General features: G+C 40.4%; 1 protein-coding gene across 2 annotated transcripts in view; it reads left to right on the top strand.

Annotated features, from left to right (window-relative positions):
- Positions 1 to 24,598, top strand: part of PCYT1B (phosphate cytidylyltransferase 1B, choline) — a 138,329-nt gene that overhangs the window by 9,110 nt on the left and 104,621 nt on the right. For both annotated transcript variants that reach the window (XM_059911421.1, XM_059911422.1), the window contains exon 2: positions 23,520 to 23,619. In XM_059911421.1, the coding sequence (XP_059767404.1) occupies positions 23,520 to 23,619 (100 nt within the window). The remainder of the gene's footprint in view (positions 1 to 23,519; positions 23,620 to 24,598) is intronic.

Below are 24,598 nucleotides of genomic sequence, written 5' to 3'. Positions count from 1 at the left end.
AGCACAGGGAGATCAGCTCGGTGCTTTGTGACCACCTAGAGGGGTGGGATAGGGAGGGTGGGAGGGAGATGCAGGAGGGAGGCGATATGGGGATATATGTATATGTACAGCTCATTCACTTTGTTGCACAGCAGAAACTAGCACAACATTGTAAAGCAGTTATACTCCAATAAAGATGTAAAAAAAACCCATACTGGGTCCTCTTTGAGGTATAGCAGTATGGCGTTGAACTCCAGGGGCCTTCTTTAACTGATGCTGCCCATCTAAGAATCATATTTGGGCTTCAAGACCAACAGTGGGTCAGGCCATAGTCCTGCGACTCCTGCATCTTTTGCCGGTGCCCATACAAAGCTTCTCAGTGATCCTTAGTGAAATAAATGTAGAAAGATTTATTCCATCTGATCACTGGAGGCACGATGAAAAGGAGAAAGCAAGGAAGGTAGAACAAACTAAGTCATTGCAAAATAGGCCTATTTTCTTCCAATAATTTCCCAGGTAACAGCCTCTGCCTTGCTAGGATCTGATTACCTGTTGCTGGCCTCAGACCATAGCATTATTGTTTTAACATTCCTACCTTCCTCTTTATCCCAGCATGAACCAGGTTGTGTGGGAGGCTGGGGAAGCTGACCCTGCTCGGGGATAAAGAGACAGTTTAGCACTCAACACTCTTGAAGACACACTTGAAAACACAGTGATTCGAAAATAAAGCAGCAAACCCTGGTAGTGTGCGCCTGTGTAATAATGTACAGGGCTAGCCTGTGGATTCATTTTCATATCATCTCATCCCTGCCAAAGTTTTTGACTTGGCGATTTTTGTTTTCCACTCAGTAATTCATGCACACTGAACCTGATGTCAGTGTAAAAGGATGCTGAGGGCTATTTAAACTGGCATTTAAGAAAAAGAACAACAACAACAATAATAATAGGTTAATAGAAGCATCATGAATGGTGTGTATGGCCCATTGGCAACCAAATGTTGTCAAAAGCTTGCTGCTGGTACTCATGGGCTTCTGTGCTTCATCTCTAGTGGGCCTGAGATTGTAGGCGAAGTCACATAATACTAAATTCTGTTGTACCTCCAGATGGTTTAGCTATAAGGTCATTGTTCTATAGTGACTTCGGGGCCAGAGGTCTCACTCACTTATTTTCCTCCATCGGCAAATGAGGGAATGGAACAACTATTTATGGCGCATACTGTGTTAGGCGCTGTGCCGGCTGCTTTATATGGGTTATCTTGGTTAGCCAGGCTGCAGACCTGTAAAATAAGAATGACTATTCCCCATCTTATAAATAAGAAAACCAAGCATTAAGTAATTCCCCAAAGATCAAACACTAACTCATAAAGCTGGGCTTTAAAATTCAGTTTGTCTGACTTCTAAAGCCTCCTGTTGCCACTACACACAGTTCTCCCACATAAATGAGCCGAGAACCACCTGCTCAAGCTCCCAGGTGATTCAGAAACAAGATGTGTTTGGATGCACTTTGAGAAGTGCTGTATTTAGCTCTGCCATGTTACATTTGGCACATGCTTTGGCACTTTGGCACTACGAGTGGAAACAGATCAGATGTCTAAGCTCTTTGTAGTAAATTTAGAAATTCAAAATAAATATATTTGACCCAGCACTTCTACTCCTAGGAAGGTTGTACATACGACCACCAAAGACTAGTATTAAGATGTTCTTAGCGGCATTATTCATAATAACCCCAAAGTGGAAACTACCCAAATGCCCAGCAGAAGTAGAATAAATAAATCATAGTATAGTCACACAATGTTATGCTACCCAGCAATGAGAATGAAGAATCTACAACCACCTGCAAAAATAGGGATGAATTTCACAAACATAATATTGACTGAAAGAAGCCAGACATGAAAGAATATACACTACACCATTCCATTTCTATTAAATATTTTAAAAGTAGGCAAACTAACCTATGACGTTAGAAGTCAGGATAGTGGAAGGAACACAGGATGGATGCTGGCAGTGGTTGGTTACTTGATCTGGATGCTATACGTGTTCAGCTTGTGAAAGTCCACTAAGTCGCACACTTAGGATATGTGCACGTTTCTGTATGTATGTTATTCTTTTTTTTTAATTTTTAAATTTTATTTTATTTTTTATACAGCAGGTTCTTATTAGTTATCTATTTTATACATCTTAGTGTATATATGTCAATCCCAATCTCCCAGTTCATCCCACCACCACCATGCCCCCCGCCACTTTCCCCCCTTGGTGTCCATACATTTGTTCTCTACATCTGTGTCTCTATTTCTGCCCTGCAAACCAGTTCATCTGTGCCATTTTTCTAGGTTCCACATATATGCGTTAATATACGATATTTGTTTTTCTCTTTCTGACTTACTTCACTCTGTATGACAGTCTCTAGATCCAACCATGTCTCTACAAATGACCCAATTTCATTCCTTTTTATGGCTGAGTAATATTCCATTGTATATATGTACCACATCTTCTTTATCCATTTGTCTGTCAGTGGGCATTTAGGTTGCTTCCATGACCTGGCTATTGTAAATAGAGCTGCAATGAACATTGGGGTGCATGTGTCTTTTTGAATTACGGTTTTCTCTGGGTATATGCCCAGGAGTGGGATTGCTGGCTCATATGGTAATTCTCTTTTTAGTTTTTTAAGGAACCTCCATACTGGTCTCCATAGTGGCTGTATCAATTTACATTCCCACCAACAGTGCACGAGGGTTCCCTTTTCTCCACACCCTCTCCAGCTTTTGTTGTTTGTAAATTTTCTGATGATGCCCGTTCTAACTGGTGTGAGGTGATACCTCATTGTAGTTTTGATTGGCATTTTTCTAATAATTAGTGATGTTGAGTAGCTTTTCATGTGCTTCTTGGCCATTTGTATGTCTTCTTTGGAGAAATGTCTATTTAGGTCTTCTGCCCATTTTTTGATTGGGTTGTTTTTTTAATATTGAGCTGCATGAGCTGTTTATATATTTTGGAGACTAATCCTTTGTCTGTTGATTCATTTGCAAATATTTTCTCCCATTCTGAGGGTTGTCTTTTCGTCTCGTTTGTAGTTTCCTTTGCTTTGCAAAAGCTTTGAAGTTTCATTAGGTCCCATTTGTTTATTTTTGTTTTTATTTCCATTACTCTAGGAGGTGGGTCAAAAAAGATCTTGCTGTGATTTTGGTCAAAGAGTGTTCTTCCTCTAAGAGTTTTATAGTGTCCGGTCTTACATTTAGGTCTCGAATCCATTTTGAGTTTATTTTTGTGTATGGTGTTAGGGAGTGTTCTGATTTCATTCTTTTACATGTAGCTGTCCAGTTTTCCCAGCACCACTTATTGAAGAGGCTGTCTTTTCTGCATTGTATACTCTTGTCTCCTTATCAAAAATAAGGTGACCATAGGTGCGTGGGTTTGTCTCTGGGCTTTCTATCCTGTTCCGTTGATCTATATTTCTGTTTTTCTGCCAGTGCCATGCTGTCTTGATTACTGTAGCTTTGTAGTATAGTCTGAAGTCCGTGAGCCTGATTCCTCCAGCTCCATTTTCCTTTCTCAAGATTGCTTTGGCTATTCAGGGTCTTTTGTGTTTCCATACAAACTGTAAGATTTTTTGTTGTAGTTCTGTAAAAAAATGCCATTAGTAATTTGATAGAGATTGCATTGAATCTGTAGATTGCTTTGGGTAGTAGAGTCATTTTCACAGTATTGATTCTTCCAATCTGAGAACATAGTATATCTCTCCATCTGTTTGTGTCATCTTTGAATTCTTTCATCAATGTCTTATAGTTTTCTGAGTACAGGTCTTTTACCTCCTTAGGTAGATTTATTCCTAGGTATTTTATTTTTTTTGTTGCAGTGGTGAAAGGGATTGTTTCCTTAATTTTTCTTTCTTTTTTTTAAAATTTTTATTGGGGTATAATTGCTTTACAATGGTGTGTTAGTTTCTGCTTTATAACAAAGTGAATCAGTTATACATATACATATGTTCCCGTATCTCTTCCCTCTTGCATCTCCCTCCTTCCCACCCTCCCTATCCCACCCCTCTAGGTGGTCACAAAGCACCGAACTGATCTCCCTGTGCTATGCGGTTGCTTCCCACTAGCTATCTATTTTACATTTGGTAGTGTATATATGTCTATGCCACTCTCTCACCCTGTCACATCTTACCCCTCCCTCTCCCCATATCCTCAAGTCCGTTCTCTAGTAGGTCTGTGTCTTTATTCCCGTCTTGCCACTAGGTTCTTCATGACCTTTATTTTCCCTTAGATTCTATATATATGTGTTAGCATACTGTATTTGTTTTTCTCTTTCTGACTTACTTCACTCTGTATGACAGACTCTAACTCCATCCACCTCACTACAAATAACTCCATTTCATTTCTTTTTATGGCTGAGTAATATTCCATTGTATATATGTGCCACATCTTCTTTATGCATTCATCCGATGATGGACACTTAGGTTGCTTCCATGTCCTGGCTATTGTAAATAGAGCTGCAATGAACATTGTGGTACATGACTCTTTTTGAACTATGGTTTTCTCAGGGTATATGCCCAGTAGTGGGATTGCTGGGTCGTATGGTAGTTCTATTTTTAGTTTTTTAAGGAACCTCCATACTGTTCTCCATAGTGGCTGTATCAATTTACATTCCCACCAACAGTGCAAGAGTGTTCCCATTTCTCCACACCCTCTCCAGCATTTATTGTTTCTAGATTTTTTGATGATGGCCATTCTGACCGGTGTGAGATGATATCTCATTGTAGTTTTGATTTTCATTTCTCTAATGATTAATGATGTTGAGCATTCTTTCATGTGTCTGTTGGCAATCTGTATATCTTCTTTGGAGAAATGTCTATTTAGGTCTTCTGCCCATTTTTTGATTGGGTTGTTTGTTTTTTTGTTATTGAGCTGCATGAGCTGCTTGTAAATCTTGGAGATTAATCCTTTGTCAGTTGCTTCATTTGCAAATATTTTCTCCCATTCTGAGGGTTGTCTTTTGGTCTTGTTTATGGTTTCCTTTGCTGTGCAAAAGCTTTTAAGTTTCATTAGGTCCCATTTGTTTATTTGTGTTTTTATTTCCATTTCTCTAGGAGCTGGGTCAAAAAGGATCTTGCTGTGATTTATGTCATAGAGTGTTCTGCCTATGTTTTCCTCTAAGAGTTTTATAGTGTCTGGCCTTACACTTAGGTCTTTAATCCATTTTGAGTTTATTTTTGTGTATGGTGTCAGGGAGTGTTCTAATTTCATACTTTTACATGTACCTGTCCAATTTTCCCAGCACCACTTATTGAAGAGGCTGTCTTTTCTCCACTGTATATGCTTGCCTCCTTTATCAAAGATAAAGTGACCATATGTGCGTGGGTTTATCTCTGGGCTTTCTATCCTGTTCCATTGATCTATATTTCTGTTTTTGTGCCAGTACCAAACTGTCTTGATTACTGTAGCTTTGTAATATAGTCTGAAGTCAGGGAGCCTGATTCCTCCAGCTCCATTTTTCGTTCTCAAGATTGCTTTGGCTATTCGGGGTCTTTTCTGTTTCCATACAAATTGTGAAATTTTTTGTTCTAGTTCTGTGAAAAATGCCAGTGGTAGTTTGATAGGGATTGCATTGAATCTCTAGATTGCTTTGGGTAGTAGAGTCATTTTCACAATGTTGATTCTTCCAATCCAAGAACATGGTATATCTCTCCATCTATTTGTATCATCTTTAATTTCTTTCATCAGTGTCTTATAATTTTCTGCATACAGGTCTTTTGTCTCCTTAGGTAGGTTTATTCCTAGATATTTTATTCTTTTTGTTGCAATGGTAAACGGGAGTGTTTTCTTAATTTCTCTTTCAGATTTTTCGTCATTAGTGTATAGAAATGCAAGAGATTTCTGTGCATTAATTTTGTATCCTGCTACTTTACCAAATTCATTGATTAGCTCTAGTAGTTTTCTGGTAGCATCTTTAGGATTCTCTATGTATAGTATCATGTCATCTGCAAACAGTGACAGCTTTACTTCTTCTTTTCCAATTTGGATTCCTTTTATTTCTTTTTCTTCTCTGATTGCTGTGGCTAAGACTTCCAAAACTATGTTGAATAATAGTGGTGAGAGTGGGCAACCTTGTCTTCTTCCTGATCTTAGTGGAAATGGTTTCAGTTTTTCACCATTGAGGACAATGTTGGCTGTGGGTTTGTCATATATGGCCTTTATTATGTTGAGGAAAGTTCCCTCTATGCCTACTTTCTGCAGGACTTTTATCATAAATGGGTGTTGAATTTTGTCGAAAGCTTTCTCTGCATCTATTGAGATGATCATATGGTTTTTCTCCTTCAATTTGTTAATATGATGTATCACGTTGATTGATTTGCATATATTGAAGAATCCTTGCATTCCTGGGATAAACCCCATTTGATCATGGTGTATGATCCTTTTAATGTGTTGTTGGATTCTGTTTGCTAGTATTTTGTTGAGGATTTTTGCATCTATGTTCATCAGTGGTATTGGCCTGTAGTTTTCTTTCTTTGTGACATCTTTGTCTGGTTTTGGTATCAGGGTGATGGTGGCCTCGTAGAATGAGTTGGGGAGTGTTCCTCCCTCTGCAATATTTTGGAAGGGTTTGAGAAGGATGGGTGTTAGCTCTTCTCTAAATGTTTGATAGAATTCACCTGTGAAGCCATCTGGTCCTGGGCTTTTGTTTGTTGGAAGATTTTTAATCACAGTTTCAATTTCAGTGCTTGTGATTGGCCTGTTCATATTTTCTATTTCTTCCTGGTTCAGTCTCGGCAGGTTGTGCATTTCTAAGAATCTGTCCATTTCTTCCAGGTTGTCTAGTGTATTTTTGATTTCAGTTATTGTATTGTTCATTTCTGTTTGTTTGTTCTTTAATTCTTCTAGGTCTTTGTTAAACATTTCTTGCATCTTCTCTATCTTTGCCTCCATTCTTTTTCCGAGGTCCTGGATCATCTTCACTATCATTATTCTGAATTCTTTTTCTGGAAGGTTGCCTATCTCCACTTCATTTAGTTGTTTTTCTGGGGTTTTATCTTGTTCCTTCATCTGGTACAAAGTCCTCTGCCTTTTCATTTTATCTATCTTTCTGTGAATCTGTATGTATGTTATTATGTAGGACTAAGTTTAAAGATATTCTGATCACCGTAATAGGGAGAGAGTATGCTCTACCACAGATTTCCCATTTCCAAACAATTCTGGTGATCTAATGGGTAACACTCTAGGGAAGAGTATCAGATCCTACCTACAGTTACAGTTCTTGGCTGCTCACAGAGCTCCAATGTACTCAGTCCTTCCAGGAGTCAGTATACCCAACCCCAAAGAGGATGTAGATAAGCCCTTGAATTAAACTTGCCTTATTTCTAGGACCAGTCCAGCCCTAGTCAGGTAATCTGTGAATTAAAATCCATGGTGCCCAATCTATATGTGTTGTCTAACAATGGCCTGGCCTCATGGTTTGTAGGCTCAGAAGGAAGTGGATGGAATTGGTTAGCTAACAAGGGTGCCTCAGGATAATCCTGCGAATTGCAGAAAAGCTGACCTTGAGCCGTCCTATCAGGTTTTTGAAGGGAAGGAAAATGAAGAGCTGTGGTTAAAGCAATTAAAATCCTCCCTATATCTGCCTATCTCCATATGCAATGTGGTTAAATTAATCTACTTTACCCTCCAGTCTTCCAGGATGTTACCTCGAAAAACAACATTTAGAGAGTCAATAGAGGAAGGGCCATGGAAAGAAGACACAGAGGTATTTCTCAGAAAGGTGGGAGATCAGGGTCCAAGAGCAAAGCAATCACCTCATTGGCAGGTACACTTACACAGGTTTTCCATATATGTATTTTTTTTTTTTATTAAAGAAGTCATCCAGTTTGCAGAACCAGTCTTCTTTGGAACATCTTTCTTTGGAAAATCTTTCTTCATTGGAACATCTCTAGTGGCTCAGAAAAAAAGGGTTTTATTATTGAAATAGAATCTAGCAAATACCTCAAGCTGAGACATGTTAGAAATATCTGTACTTCCATCCAACTGTATAGCAAACCTCCCACACTGCATAATTTGTTCTAATGCTTGTTTCTTCCAGTCTTCAGCAATGTTTTCTATATGTCTTCCAAATATATTTGCTGACAAAGGAATGCATTTTTTTTAAGGAATGCATTTTTGTTTGACATCAATTTTTTTCTACACATTAGAGCAGCCAGTTTTACTGTGACTTAAAGAGCAGGTGTTTCTGCAATGAGACTTTTGGTTTTTCTCTATTGAATTGTAGCAACTCAAAAAAGGCTTCTAAACATTTATCATTACATAGAACGTTATTTTGTGAAGTACAGGATTGAGTATCACATCTTGAAATGTTGCTGAAAAAAATCAAAGAGATTTGTCTGAATGTTCTGAATGCTTCATTTTTAAGTATCATGGTAATTACAATAGCTTCATACCATCATTAGCTAATATCTCAAGGTACAATATATGCTCCAGGTGAAGTTTAATGCTAATAGCACATATTTCAAATAGTCTTCTTTGCGATCATTTTCGATTCAGCTCTCTTTTTGTCAAATCTAATGAGGCCATCATTGTTCACACCTGATAATGTGGCTGGTGCAGAACTTATACAAAGGGTAGAAGGGTCAGCTTGGCCACTTTTTTGGTGTTAGTTTGTGCTTATGGTATCTTTACTTTCCTATTTCATTGTAGGAAATGTTTTAAGCCACCTGCTGATCTTGTGAGCATTGGTTTAGTTAAAACTAGGTAATATAATCCACAAAGGCACTCATATAGGCCCCGGTGAACTGTATTTTACTGCAGTAAGCCGAAAGTAAATGAAAATATCAGGGGACCCAGGCCACCCTTCTCTATTGTAACGACTTGCATTCTTCCTTTGGAACACCTTGTAGAATTAAAATTCTACAACATAGAATACATAAACATATATTTATGTTGACAGAGATGGGGCACCAGGGTAATTTTGGAAATTATAGTTGGTTGTTAGTAATCCTTCCTTTCTTGTTTTTTAACATGAAAAAATAAATTTAGACACAAGTGTTGCTCTCTAATGGATTGTTTTGCGCATCCCACGTTAGAAAACCCTGGTCTCCATATTTTAAATCTTGCCCTTGGATCCATCCATGAGTGAGAGAATTGCATTCTCAGACTGCATGTTTGACCCCTTGTAGAAATGCTTTTTTGAACTGCTTTTTGGTCCTGGGGCTCTGCCTTACAGGGAGGGTGCTACAGAGACAAACATAAAAAACAGGATTGTCTTTATCAGGAGGATGTCATTGAATATGTTGGTGTTGCTATGGCATCACCCAAAATGCCCCTTATAAAGGCACCATGGGAGGAATTTCAATAAAAACTTGGCATCAGGAAATGCTGTGCTTCTCCTCAGTATCTCTTTTGGGTTTTGCCTAAAGAGAATATTAACTTTGTCTTCCTCTTTGCTTTGACTGCTGGGAGCTTAAAGCCATTTTTGTGCCCTGCCCCCTGAAATATAGAGGACCATGATAGACATTCCTGTGTGCTCATTTCACCCTGGGCCTTTTTTCAAAACCCCTGTTTCCATCCTCACCCACATGTTGCAAGTATTATTTTAAACTTCCATTATTTTTTTTTTTATTTTTTATGATGGCTTTTATTGTTAAATTGTCTTTATCTTTTTTTTTTAAATTTCTTGGCCACACTGCACGGCATGCGGAATCTTAGTTCCCCGACCAGGGATCACATCCGCACCCCTGCAGTGGAAGCGTGGAGTCTTAACCACTGGACCACCAGGGAAGTCCCAACTTTCATTTTTTAAAAAGTCACCTCAAGTCCTATGAGGAAGGAGATGGAGATGAATAAGAAATAAGATTATTATTGATACTCATTGTAAACGTCTTGAGCTCAATTACCTAAGAAAAAATTGGTTTAGTGTATGGAATTTTTATCTCTAGGTAAAGGTGATTATTTTCTATTGTTCGTAGCATCTATGCACTTCTTAATTTTAAGAAGTCATTAATTGTAAGACACGCTTCCCTTTCAGAGGTGTTAAAGTGTCAGAAAATGGCCAACATGGATTTTAAGTCATTTATTGCAAGACCCCTTCTAATCTCAGACATGTTCAAATGTGGGGGGGAAATGTACATTTTAGTATCAATGCAATGTGGTATTATTTGTAGTACTAAGAGTCTTCCAGCTGTTTGAAATCCACTGCTGTGGGGTTTGGAAGGTGGGCACGTGGGGGGAGTTACAGATTATGGATGGTCAGTGTTTTAAGGGTATAATAAAATTCTGATCCCTGATAGCTGGAAGGGCAGTAATTACTAGCCTGACCTAGATGTGGGTGTTTACACATTGTTTTAAAAAATGGAATTCTTGTGAGGGGACTCTAGATAAAGTTGGAAAATGTGTTTTTTTAAAAAGATATTTAAGATAATTTTTAGACTACTATTGTTTTGCTTTTAACTAACTTCAAAATACTTATTCTCAATAATAGAAAAATGAGCAAAGGACAGATTATTCTCAGTGGAAAATACAAATGACTAATAAACATTTGAAAAATGTTCACTCTTTCTTGTAATCAAAATAATTCAAATTGAAACAGCGTGATGCCATTTTTTTAAAAATTTGTTTTTACTTATTTATTTGTGACTACGTTGGGTCTTTGTTGCTACACGCGGGCTTTCTCTAGTTGCGGAGAGCAGGGGCTACTCTTTGTTGCAGTGCGCGGGTTTCTCACTGCAGTGGCTTCTCTTGTTGCGGAGCATGGGCTCTAGGCACGCAGGCTTCAGTAGTTGTGGCACACGGGCTCAGTAGTTGTGGCTTGCGAGCTCTAGAGCACAGGCTCAGTAGTTGTGGCGCATGGGCTTGGTTGCTCCGCGGCATGTGGGATCTTCCCGGAGCAGGGCTCAAACCCGTGTCCCCTGCATTGGCAGGTGGATTCTTAACCACTGCGCCACCAGAGAAGTCCGTGATGCCATTTTTGATCTATAAAATTGACAAAGATAATACTGAATGCCAGTGAGATGGCAGCAAGATAGGTGCCTTCATACACTGTTATGTGAGTATAAGTGATGCAGCTTTTGGAGAAGATAATTTGCCCATATATGTTAAAGTGTTCTTTAAATATTCATCTTTAAAATGTTCATACCCCTGATCTAAGTAATTCAACTCCTATCCTAAGGAAATAATCAGAGGTTCAAAATTATGTCTAGAAGGTTATTTATATTAGTAAAATATAAGCAACTTTTTTTTTTTTATAAAATTATTTATTTATTTATATTTTTGGCTGCGTTGGGTCTTTGTTGCTGCGTGCAGGCTTTCTCTAGTTGCGGCGAGCGGGGACTACTCTTCGTTGTGGTGTGTGGGCTTCTCATTGCGGTGGCTCCTCTTGTTGCAGAGCACAGGCTCTCGGTGCGTGGGCTTCAGTAGTTGTGGCTCGCGGGCTCAGTAATTGTGGCTCACAGGCTCTAGAGTGCAGGCTCAGTAGTTGTGGCGCATGGGCTTAGTTGTTCCGCGGCATGTGGGATCTTCCCGCACCAAGGCTCGAACCCGTGTCCCCTGCATTGGCAGGCGGATTCTTAACCACTGCGCCACCAGGGAAGTCCCAAATATAAGCAACTTAATATTCAGTAACAGAGAAATACTTAAAGAAATTATGATTTTTCTATTTGGTGGGACGTTTCATAGCTATTAAAATTAGTGAGAGTGCTATGGGAACTATCTGTACCTTCTGCTCATTTTGCTGTGAACCTAAAACTGCTTTAAAAAATAGTCTATTAATAAAAAAAATAATGAAGTTGAATACTATTTAAATGATATGATAAAATAATCATAATGTATTGAGTGAAAAAAACTGTCCATGCAGTAAGATTCCAAAGTTGTTAAAATGTATATATAACCTATCAGAAAGCTTGAAAAAGAAATGTAGAAAATGTTAACAATGATTGTATTTGGCAAGCAGAATTCTTACAAGTTTTGCCTTCGTCTCTTTATTTTCTCAAGTTCCTAGTAGTATATATCATGATGATAAGAAAAGTTATGGAACATTGATAAGTGTATTTTTTTTTATTATGTGAGTTTAATCTTTATCAATAATCTTCATCCATAATCATTCTCTCTCTAGTTCTTTTATCAATAATCATTCTCTCTCCAGTGACTTTAAATTCCCCCATTCAACACATATTTATTTAGGACATTTTATATGCCAGGTACTGCCTTAGGGAGTAGGGATATAAAAGTGAATAGAGCAGACTTGATCCCTGTTTTTTGGAGTTTCCATAGTAGTTGGGGGAGACAGGCCATAAATATACATTGTTTCCTCATCTGCCCACCAGGACCTCTCTTCAACCTGCGCTCACCCCCTTAGCTGAAGTAATGAATCTAGTCTAGTGGTTTTAAATATCGTTTATATTCTGATTGCTTCTTAACCTATATTGCTAGCTTAGTCCTCTGTCCCAGACTCCAGACTTGTACAACCAACTGCCTACCTGACATCTCCACTTGGAGATCTAATAGGCATGTCAAATCAAATGTGTGAAATTTTATTTTTTTCTTCCAGTTTTATTGAGATATACTTGACATATAGCACTATAAGTTTAAGGTGTAGAGCATAATGATTTGACTTACATACGTTATGAAATGATGATCACGATAGGTTTAGTGAACATTCGTCGTCTCCTATAGATAGATACAAAATTAAAGAAATAGGAAAAAATTTTTTCCTTGTGTTGAGAACTCCTAGGATTTACTCTCCTAACTTTCATATATAACATACAGCAGTGTTAATTATATTTATCATGTTGTACATTACATCCCTAATACTTACTTATCTTATATCTTTGTACCATTTGACCCCCTTCATCCAATTTCCCCCTCCAGCCCCACCCCCACCGCTGGGAACACCAAATCTGATCTCTTTTTCTATGAGTTTGTTTATTGGTTTTTGAAGGATAATTGACCTACAACACTATGTTCCTGTTACACAATGTAGTGATTCGATATCTCTATACATTTCAGAATGATCACCACTGTCTAGTTATGATATGTCAACATAGAAAGATATTGAAGTTATTAACTATATTCCCCACACTGTACATTTCATATCCATGACTCATTTATTTTGCAACTGGAAGTTTGTACCTCTTAATCTCCCTCACCTATTTCTTTCCTCCCCTCACACCCCTCTCCTTTGGCAACCACCTGTTTGTTCTGTGTATCTATAACTCTGTTTTGTTATGTTTGTTCATTTGTTTTTAAAATTCCATATATAAGTGAAATCATACAGTATTTGTCTTTCCCTGTCTGACTTATTTCACTTAGCATAAAACCTTCTAGATCCATCCATGTTGTTGCAGATGGCAAGATTTCATTCTTTTTTTATGACTGAGTAATATTCCATTGTGTATGTGTATGTGTGTGTGTATGTATACACATATATGTGTATATATGTATACACACATATATTTATATTATATATATTTACATGTATACATACATACCACATCTTCTTTATCCATTCATCTATTGATGGTCCCTTAGGTTGCTTATGTATCTTGGCTATTGTAAATAAGGCTGCAATGAACATAAGGGTCTGTATACCTTTTCTAATTAGTTTTTGTTTTCTTTGAATATATACCCAGAAGTGGAACTGCTGGATCATGTAGTAGTTCTATTTTTAATTTTTTGAGGAACCCCCATACTGTTTTCCATAGTGGCTACACCAACTTACATTCCCACCAACAGTGCACAAGCATTCCCTTTTCTCCACATTTTTGCCAACACATGTTAGTTCTTTTTCTTTTTGATGATAGCCATTCTGACAGGTGTAAGGTGATGTCTCATTGTGGTTTTGATTTGCATTTCCTTGATGATTAGTGATGTTGAGCATCTTTTTATGTGCCTGTTGGCCATCTGAATGTCTTCTTTGGAAACATGTCTATTCACATCCTCTGCCATTTTTTAATTGGGTTGTTTGTTCTTTTGATGTTGAGTTGTATGAGTTCTTTGTGTATTTTGGATATTAACCCCTTATTTGATATATCATTTGCAAATATCTTCTCCCATTCAGTAGGTGATCTTTTCATTTTGTTGATAGTTTCCCTCACTGTGCAAAAGCTGTTTAGTGTGATGTCGTCCCATTTGTTTATTTTTGCTTTTGTTTCCCTTGCCTGAGAAGACATATCCCCCCACCCCAAATACTACTAAGATCAATGTCAAAGAGCGTACTGCCTGTGTTTTCTAGTACAAGTCTTATGGTTTCAGGTCTTACATTTAAGACTTTAATCCATTTTGAATTTATTTTTCTGTATGGTGTGAGAGAGTAGTCCAGTTTGATTCTTTTGCATGTAGCTGTCCAGTTTTCCCAATACCGTTTATTAAAGATGTTGTCTTTTCCCCATTGTATATTCTTGCCTCATTTGTTGTAGATTAAACAAATCTATATAAAAGCGTGGGTTCAAAACTGGAATTGTTGATCTCCCCATCCTGTCCCTCCCACCCTCAAACCTACGCTTCCAGTGTCCTCCTCATCGTAGGGAATGGCAACGCCATCTTTCCAGTTCTGCAGGCCAGTAACTTTGGCATTATCCTGTCCTCTCATTCTTTCACACGCTACATCCAATCAATTCCAAATTTTATTTATTGAGAATCTATCCAGAATCTGAACACTTCTTAACCACTTCTACTGCCATCCCTCACCCTGGCCCCAGCCTCCATCTACTCTTGCATGGTTATGATACCAGATGTCTCAGGGGTTTTCTTGCTTTTACCTTTGACGACTTGTAGTTTGTGCTCAATATAGCAGCCAGGTGGTCCTGTTAAAACTAAATAGATCATATCACTCTCTGTTCAAAACTTGCTAATGGTTCCCATCTCCTCAGAGTGAAAGCCAGTCTTTATAGCATCCTAAAAACCCCACACCGCTGGGTGCCTTCCATCGCCTTCCTTCAGCCTCACCTCTCTGGCTGTATTTCCTACTACTTTTTTGCTCACTTCCTCCAGGCATACTGGCCTTCTTGTTATTCCTGGTAGAAGCCAGGCATGCTCCTGCCTCAGGGCCTTTGCACTTGCTGTTTTCTATGCCTGGAGTGTTCTTTTACCACATGGCTCAATTGATCCTTTATATATTTACACATATATCAACTTCCTTAACTATCCTATTTACAGTTATACTCTCTAACTCCCTTTCTCCCTTCGTTGCCTTATTTTTTTCCTATAGCACTTATCTCCTTTTAACATACTACACCTTTTACAATCTTTTTTTGTTGTTTATCATCTTTAAGCATCACAAGGCAGGATTTTTTTCTGGGTTTTTTTTTTTTTCTGTTTTGTTCCCCTATGTATTCTCAGAACCTAAAATAATGCTTGGAATACAGCAAGCACTCAAGTAGTGTTTGTTGGAAAAATAAATGATGGGTGGATACTATGAAGACAATTTATTTTTTTTATTATTATTTTTAAAATTTATTTATTTTAGGCTGCGCTGGGTCTTCATTGCTGCGTGCCGGCTTTCTCTAGTTGTGGCAAGCAGGGGCTACTCTTCATTGCAGTGTGCTGGCTTCTTATTGTGGTAGCTTCTCTTGTTGCGGAGCGTGGGCTCTAGGTGCGCGGGCTTCAGTAGTTGTGGCATGTGGGCTCAGTAGTTGTGGCGCACGGGCTTAGTTGCTCCATGGTGTGTGGAATCTTCCCAGACCAGGGCTCGAACCTGTGTCCCCTGCATTGGCAGGTGGATTCTTAACCACTGCGCCACCAGGGAAGCCTGAAGACAACTTAAATGGTTTCTAAAAGCTCAAATGAGTTTTAAACGTTCCACATACCTGGGAATAATGTCATTTAACAGTGAGTTTATGGATAATACTTGTTATTTTTTAAAGTACTCATTTCCTGTTAAATAGCTTTTCCCCCTTACATTCAAGACACTTGATCCTTGGTTAAATTTCCTGCATCTCTGAATTCACAGGGGAGGAAATATTTCTTTAAATTTATTTTTAAATTAGATACATTGTATGAATGTATTCTCATGGTAAAAAGTAAACAAAATAAGAGATATATACAGAGTAAACAATGAAAACATTTTTTCGTCTCTTCTCCTGATGCTATCTTCTTCCCCAGAGGTAACTCCAGTTAAAAATTTGTTGTGTATTTTTCTAGGCCAGTGCTGTCCAATAGAACTTTCTGTGATGATTGGAATGTTCTATATCTGTGATAATACAGTAGCCACTAGCCACACGTGGTTATTGAGCATTTGAAATGTGGCTAGTGGGACTGAGAAACTGACTTGTTTTATTTAAATTTAATTAATCATAACTTGAATTTAAATTGCTACATACAGTTAATGCTAGGCATTGGACAGCACAGTTCTAAACTGTTTCTACACAATTACCTAGTTCTCTCTCTCTTTAACCATAAATGACATCATACTATATAACATGTATGCATAGTAGACATATTGTTTTGTGACTTGCTTTTTGCATTGAACAGAATGTCTTAGAAATCGTTCCTTGTCTGTGCAGATGTATCTGTCTTGCTGTTTTTAATGGTGCCTATTACTTCATAATATGTGCGTACCATACTTAGCTAAATGAAAAATGGATATTTCTTGGTGCTGAGCCGTGTACTGGGTCTCCTTTTCCTCTGCTCCACTGGCATCTGTCGAGGCTTTGCACCAGCTGCCTGATCTGAGATTCTACGTCGTCAATAACACAGTCCAAGACTCCAGTGATTCATATGTGTTGGGCCTCTGGTCAACTCTAAGATCTACTTTTCCTTTCCTCTCTATTTTCAAAAGACTAATATTCTGATCCCAAATAAAATCAGGCCTTAAAAAAATATATTCAGTGACGGGTAAATACAGACCTGACAGCATGGGACTGAGGGAAGAGTTTTGTGCCATCTTTTCGTGTTTCTGATTTTGCAGTTCTAAAGCTGGCCCGTCCTGAAGCAAAAGCCCTCCATGGGAGAAGTAGATTCTTTCCGAAATCCTGCTCTTGTCTCTTGCATATCCTGACTAAAATGTTCTGTCGTTGTAAAAGTCTTTCCAACTGGAAGACATTCTTGAGACAGTTATGGCTTTATTAACTATGGGTAATTCACGTTTCAATTGATTTCTGTGCTTCTAACATGCCTCATCACCATTTGCTAGCTAAATTTACTGAGCCTGGCATCAGACTATTATATGTACTGTATCAGTCAAGTCCTTGTCGAGACGTAGACGGCTTTCTCTAAAGGGGAAATTTGAAGAGAGGTTAACAAAGGGACCATTTACAAAGGCATGGGCAGAGTTTAAGGAAACCTCAAGGCACAGTATGGTACCTGAGGCCTAGGGACACTTGGGGGTTGCCACCCCTAGACATGAAGGGGCAGGGGGAGAATGTGGTTACCAGAACCTCATGGAGCTGTGGCTTTTGGTAAAAGGGCAGAACCAGCATACTGCTTCCTATCAGGGAGGATGCCAGGGAGATGAGTATCCTGAGCTCATTCTTGTCCTACCCTCCAGCGTTTTGCACGCTTCCCATGGACCCAACCCACCTGGAAGCGGGAAGGCAAGGGAACTCATTGGTGCAGTCCATACAGAAAGCCATACAGAGAGGAGTAGAGAAGGGGAGGAAAAAGTAGATTCTGGAGAGGCAGAAGGAAGATATTAATCACACATATGTCATTTCATTTACTTCTCACAGCAGCTTCATGAGATAGATCATTTTATTATCGTCCTTTTATAGGTGAGGATACTGAAGGTTAGAGAGGTTAAGAACCAGCAGTTTTCTAAAACTCAAATTTGGAAAATCAAATGGCTGGGGCTTCCCTTGTGGCACACTGGTTAAGAATCCGCCTGCCAATGCAGGGGACATGGGTTCCAGCCCTGGTCCGGGAAGATCCCAAATGCCGCGGAGCAACTAAGCCCGTGCGCCACAACTACTGAGCCTGCGCTGTAGGCCCGGGAGCCACAACTACTGAACTAACGTGCTACAACTACTGAAGCCTGCGCGCCTAGAGCCCGTGCTCTGCAACAAGAGAAACCACCGCAATGAGGAGGCGACGCACTGCAACGAAGAGTAGCCCCCGCTCGCCGCAACTAGAGAAAGCCTGCACGCAGCAACGAAGACCCAACGCAGCCAAAAATAAATAAATAAATATTTTAAAAATTATTTAAAAACAATCAAATGGCCATTGGTTTATGGAAGTAGGATTTGAACTCAGGCCTGCCTGACTGGAGAGCCTCACTGTAGTTAGAAAGAGGTTAGCTTTGGGGCTTCGCTGGTGGTGCAGTGGTTAAGAATCCTCCTGTCAATGCAGGGGACATGGGTTGGAGCCTGGTCCGGGAGGATCCTACATGCCGTGGAGCAACTAAGCCCGTGCACCACAACTAATGAGCCTGCGCTCTAGAGCCCACGAGCCACAACTACTGAGCCCATGTGCTGTAACTACTGAAACCTGCATGCCTAGAGCCCGTGCTCTGCAACAAGAGAAGCCACCACGATGCGAAGCCTGCGTGCCACAACTAGAGAAAGCCCGTGCGCGGCAACAAAGACCCAACTCAGCCATAAATAAATAAATAAATAACTTAGCTTAAATGAGCAGCTCTGCAGTTGGCCTGTCACCATCAGCAGTACTATGCTAAGTTCTGATTGGTTGATTAGCTTGCTGTCTGATTGATCCAGTCGTCAGTCAGGGATGCCTATTGCATAAGTAGAGGTTCTACCGACCATTTTTGCACTCAAGTCATGTTTGTATTGTATATTTTATATAGTGCCTAATACCTTTTGTTTTAAGTAAATATTTGACAATGTCCAGTTGAACATATTCTGCAAATGAAATGCCCAGTGTCTAATCTTCCCCCTTTAAAAGCTCAATGGGTATATGGCTTTGGTATGGTGCTACCATGTCATTTACATAACCAGAACTTACGTGACAAATAGGCAACATGTTCACATGCAATGACTGGGTGTTGTGAAATCTTAAATTAGGTAGAAAGAAGTTTTATTGCAGTCTAGCTCCAAGTCTGTGGCCTGGCAAGGGCTTTGTACATGTGAGGTCCAGGGCTCTGGGCCAGGGCTTTTTTTTTGGCTGCGCCCTGTAGCATGTGGGATCTTAGTTCCCCAACTAGGGATTGAACCTGTGCCTCCTGCACTGGGAGCTCGGAGTCTTAACCACTGGACCACCAGGGAAGTCCCGGCCAGGGCTTCTTAACCCTTTAAAATCCTCACTCTCTTCTAGTAAACATAAAAATTTCATGGGCCTCTCTATCCCCAAATTTGGAATATGGCTTCCTAGGGGGGCATAGTCTATCCTCTGATGATCTCTACCAGTCAAGAGGCTTAATTTCTATGACTTGTAGGTTGAAAAGGGTAGAGTTTTCTCCCCATATATAAAATTACTAAAAATTGAATATGCCTTTTTAAACTAATACCTCCTCCCATTCTAAACAGGCCACCTTTCGCCTTTGAGGATTGCTGCCCCAGAGCCAATTCTGCTTTTCCCTTTCTTATTTCCTTCCCTGACTTATCCACCCTACAAACATCTAGCATCATATGAAACACATAGCATGTGCTAGTAAACACTCGACTATGTAATTTGGAGTCTAAGTTGAGGCTCGTTTATATGTAAGTCATCTGACCTATTTCACTAAGTCTGAGTAAAAATATGGTCCCATGCTTTTGTTTTTTCAATTAATTGTTTGCCCCCCTCACTTTTCTAATTAGCAGGAAGTTCAGTATCTCCTTTTTGAGGCCCCTTTATCCTAATTGTCTAAGAATCCTAGCGTATCCTCAGTTCAAAGGAAGCCAAAAAGGTACCTGAGTCTGAGGGATCTACCACTGTTGTTGCTTCTTGCTGCCACTTGGCGTCACTGTTGAAGACAGGTCCTTTACAGTTCAGTGGAGGCAGTACCTGCCTCGCAGAGTTGTGGTATAAATTAAATGAGCTAATACATTTGATAGCATATAGACGGATACATGGCACTAAGTAGGCACTTAAAGATTTTTACATTATGTTATTGGGCCTCAGTTTTATGTCTTATATAGGGCCTAGACGAGAGGATCCCTGCAACCATTCCAGCTCTGGCAAACGGTGAGGAATAGATGAGGGCCTGGGTCCCCTGCAGGCTGGTATAGAGCCTGGAGGCCAGGTTGGACCAGTCCCTGTCCCTCTCTGGAGGCTCTGGCTCTCTTAATCCCATTGCCCTGAGGTTGGTCTGCCCTTTGTAGGTGGAGGAGACAACTTGGTAGCATAGAATTCCTTCTAAATCAAATGCTTTGCTCTGGCTCAGAGGAGGAGGAGTACTGGGATGTTTAGGCTGAAGAAATACTGTCTCCAATCACAGGGCTGGTTGATGGTAGCTGGGTCTTAACCAAAGTCTTCCTGAATGCAGAGCTTGAATCTCAGCTCAGGAAGTATTCTGCCTCATTTTGGAAGGCAATGTTCTAGAGAACAAGGCTGTGACTCATTTATTTTTACATTCTCCCCATTCTAAGCACAGTGCCTTGTACATAACAAGAAATACCCCTTCTCCATGTCAACTGCTGCTAATGATACAGACTCACAAGGACACTTAGGAATACTCTCTGCCTTCCATCTCTTTGCTTCTCCCATTTTCCTACTTCTAGGCTATGATAATTAAGAACAAAATGCACAGTGCATATAAACCTTTTTTCACCTTTGAGTAACTACTGTTGCTTTACAACTTTAATTACCAGATTTCACACCCTCTAGAACACAGCTTTCTTGGAAAATGGCAACACCTTATATCTTTAATAAAGTTTGTGACTAGCACATAAAAGATCTCCAATTAGTAATTTATTTCAGATCATGTGAAAAAGAGTCACTGCCCACATAGATTAAAGGTTAATCAGTCATTAATATAAGCTAACCCCATCTGCCAATTCATTTACCTATTTGGGTTGTGTCCTAGAGTTCAATCAAGAGTCAGTTTGCTTGTTTCAATGGGGAACTACACAATAGATATAATTATCATAATATATAGTACTATATATTATGACATATAATAATGAACACTAATAGAAGCACTAAAAATTGCTCCAAGTCATTGAGTACCAGCTACTTTACATAATGATCCCTATTTTTCACAACAGCCCTACAAGATAGGTACAGATTTTACAGATAAAACTGAGTTTCAACTAAGTTGAGGAGCTTCCTTTCAAGAACACACAAAGTCAGATACATTTCTTGCCCCAAAGGCAGCCCCTGCTAAAGAAGCAGTGACAGGCCACCCATGACCTTCCTGGCCACTCCTCCTCCCTTCACCAGCTACAGCCGGTGGGCCCCAGGTGGCACCCGACTCAGTGCCAGCCAATCCTGGTTGTGGCCTGGTTTGAAAAGATGAGCTTGGCCAATCTGATCTTCCTTTAGGAATTTGAATTGGGAAACATGGAAAGAAGCAGAAAGTTGGTAGGAGCAGGAACTGGGGCTGAAAGGCTCAACCCAAAGTTGCTGAATGAATCTTGGGAAGGGAGGCTGAGGAAGCTGTAATGGGCCATGTTCAAGCTGAAGTTTATCAGGGAGGAGAAGGCAGAGACTTTAACGTAGCAGAAGGACATAGAGTAATCAGAGCGGGAGCAGCCAGGTTGATGCAGAGCGCTCTGGGGCTAATCCGCTGCCCCTTTCCTCCTTTCTTCCCCACAGTTTCTGTGCCAGGGTAGCCATAAAATAATCCTTCATCTCTTGAGCTACGTTTAGTATCAGTTCCTTTCTTTCTAAAAAAATTTTATTTATTTTTAAGTTTCTTTCTTCTACCTTCTACTTATTTTATTTTATTTTATTTTTATTTTTTGGCCATGCCACACAGCATGTGGGATCTTAGTTACCCAACCAGGGATTGAATCCGCGCCCCCTGCATTGGAAGGGCGGAGTCTTAACAACTGGACCGCCAGGGAAGTCCCTAGTATCAGTTCCTTTCAACTAGGAGAGCCAAATTAGAACACACAGCCTTTAAGTGCTGGAAAGAGAATTTGAACCCCCATTTTGTGGCTACAGAGCCTCTGCTCTTCTGACTGCACCTGCACCCCTTTGCTACATCACAAACACTGCTCTAGCCCATCACGGCCCACAAGGTCACCTTACAGTATGTGAAAGAGAACCAATAACAGACTCAAATTTCCAGAATCCATGTCTCAAGTCTTGGTTTGCTTTCAGAGTCCCGAATGGGAGGGTGGCGCTTAAGAAAGTCTCAGGCAACTGGGAGGTCTCCAAAGAACTCTGGGACAGGACTCCAGCTCCCAGGGTGGAAGGTGCTACAGTGGGGAGAGGGTGGGCACAGGGCAGGACGGCTTCTTGGCAGGGCAGAGGAGAATGGGGGCTACTCCAGGATAGGGACTGGTCTTATCCGTGCTTCTATCCCCAGTTCTAAGATAGTGCCTGACATATATTTGAATGAGTGAATGACTGAGTGAGTGAATGAGTGAATGAGTAAATGAATGGCAGAAGTGGGCCACAGCCCCCCGTCACATATGTGGATCATTTTTCAGTCGAGTCTTCCCAAGTTAAGGAACACCTGTGTCTACCTCTAAGAAATAATTCATGCAACAATATGAGTATGCGTGCAACAGTATGTTCACAGTGACTCGTCACCTTCAGCTTTAAAAAAATTAAAGATGATGTAGCGATGACCACGGTAAGGGCATGGTTCAAAGACTACAAATAGATTTGGGATTGCATTTGCCCTGTTTACAAAAATACTGCTCGCTTTGTCTTCCCCTGTCTAGAGAGAGTGAGGTTTTCATTTTAAGAAGCTGACTCAAAAATGCAGAGCCACTTCCTGGGCAAGCTTCCAAGTGACTACATCTCTCTGACAGTGCTCCCCAGAGCCCCAGTGCAAGCTGCCTGGGGCGGGGCCTCCAGCCGTTGGTGGCTGTGGGAGCTACCAGAGGAGCAGTTATCTGCAGCCCGCCAGAAATGCTGTGCTTTTAGGCAACCCCCTCCACACTGAACCCCCCCCACCCCGCCCCGGGCACAGATAACGGCTTTGGCCTTTGCGCTAAAGAGACGTCAGAGTTTGTGATTGGCCAGGCCGCTGTGTGTGAAATACAGATGTCTGCCACACTCCTGACTATGGCATTCCTTCCAGCTGAGTACCCCCGGGTGTGGGTAAGTCTGAATGTTTGAAGTCTGCCCTCGTTGTTGGTGAAATGCTCAAAGCTGAGCATTGTGACTTTCCAGGGGCATGACTTAGCATATTTCTTAATCCTGCTAAGCCTCAGTTTCCTTTTCTGTGATATAGAGATGGTATCATCCTGCACTGTAGAAGGATAGAATGCCTATAGGAGGAGAGCAGTATCTAGCCATCGTGGGGCCTGGGAGAGAGAACGTGTCCAGAGCACCACATCTGGTACCTGGCAGATAGTACACACTGAAGAGCTCTTATTTCTGAAGCATCATTCAAAAAAAAAGGTTTCAGTGACAGCGTCCGTTTTTATTTCTAACAGTACAATATTTCTTCAAAAGACTCAGCAGATATCTTCTACTTAATCACACGCGTGTAGCCAACAGAAATAAAACTTCAGGGGAAGTTAGTGCCAAAGAAAAGTTTGTCAGACTATATTCTCTTTCTCTTTTTCCCTTCTAGACCCTGACTGCACCTGCCCCATTTGCAGATGAAACCAGCTGCCAGTGCCAAGCACCCCATGAGAAACTGACCATTGCTCAGGCCCGCTTAGGAACACCAGGTGAGGCTATACTTCTTGTTCTCCGGACAGGCCCTGTCCTGACTTCTCAAGTGGCAGAAAGGCCATCATTATTTGTGCAGCACTGGCTTTGAATTGGAGAGATGAATTTAGAGATGACAGCACAGTGCAAGAAGGGTAAACACCGACGGCGATAAACTGGACCAAGCAAAGTAGCCAAGGGAAAGCTGCCACGGGATACGGGAGTTGGCGCCCAAGCGCTGCCATTTAGTCATTCTACTGCCTTGGGCGAGTCATGAGAACAATCTGAATCTGTTTCCTCATGTGCAAACAGGGCCAATGGTACCTGCTTCACAAGGTTTTTGTGACAACTAGATTGCGTTAAAAATACCATAGCATTTTTTTTTAAACTGTGAAGTCGTAGACAAACCTATGCTACTGTAATTATTATCATTCTTAAAAATCTGTGGTTTTTTTTAACATCTTTATTGGAGTATAATTGCTTTACAGTGTTGTGTTAGTTTCTTCTGTATAGCAAAGTGAGTCAGCTATATGCATACATATATGCCCATATCCCCTCCCTCTTGCATCTCCCTCCCACCCTCCCTATCCCACCCCTCTAGGTGGTCGCAAAGCACCGAGCTGATCTCCCTGTGCTATGCAGCTACTTCCCACTAGCTATCTGTTTTACATTTGGTAGTGTATATATGTCCATGCCACTCTCTTACTTCGTCCCAGTTACCCTTCCCTTTCCCCGTGTCCTCAAGTCCATTCTCTACGTCTGTGTCTTTATTCCTGTCCTTCCCCTAGGTTCATGAGAACCATTTTTTTTTTAGATTCCATGTATGTGTGTTAGCATACGGTATTTGTTTTTCTCTTTCTGACTTCACACCGTACGACAGACTCTAGGTCCATCCACCTCACTACAAATAACTCAATTTCATTTCTTCTTATGGCTGAGTAATATTCCATTGTATATATGTGCCACATCTTCTTTATCCATTCATCTGTCAATGGACAC

The sequence above is a fragment of the Balaenoptera ricei genome, chromosome X (genome assembly GCF_028023285.1).
Source record: "Balaenoptera ricei isolate mBalRic1 chromosome X, mBalRic1.hap2, whole genome shotgun sequence".
Lineage (NCBI taxonomy): Eukaryota > Metazoa > Chordata > Mammalia > Artiodactyla > Balaenopteridae > Balaenoptera > Balaenoptera ricei.
This window is presented reverse-complemented; position numbering and strand designations above follow the sequence as displayed.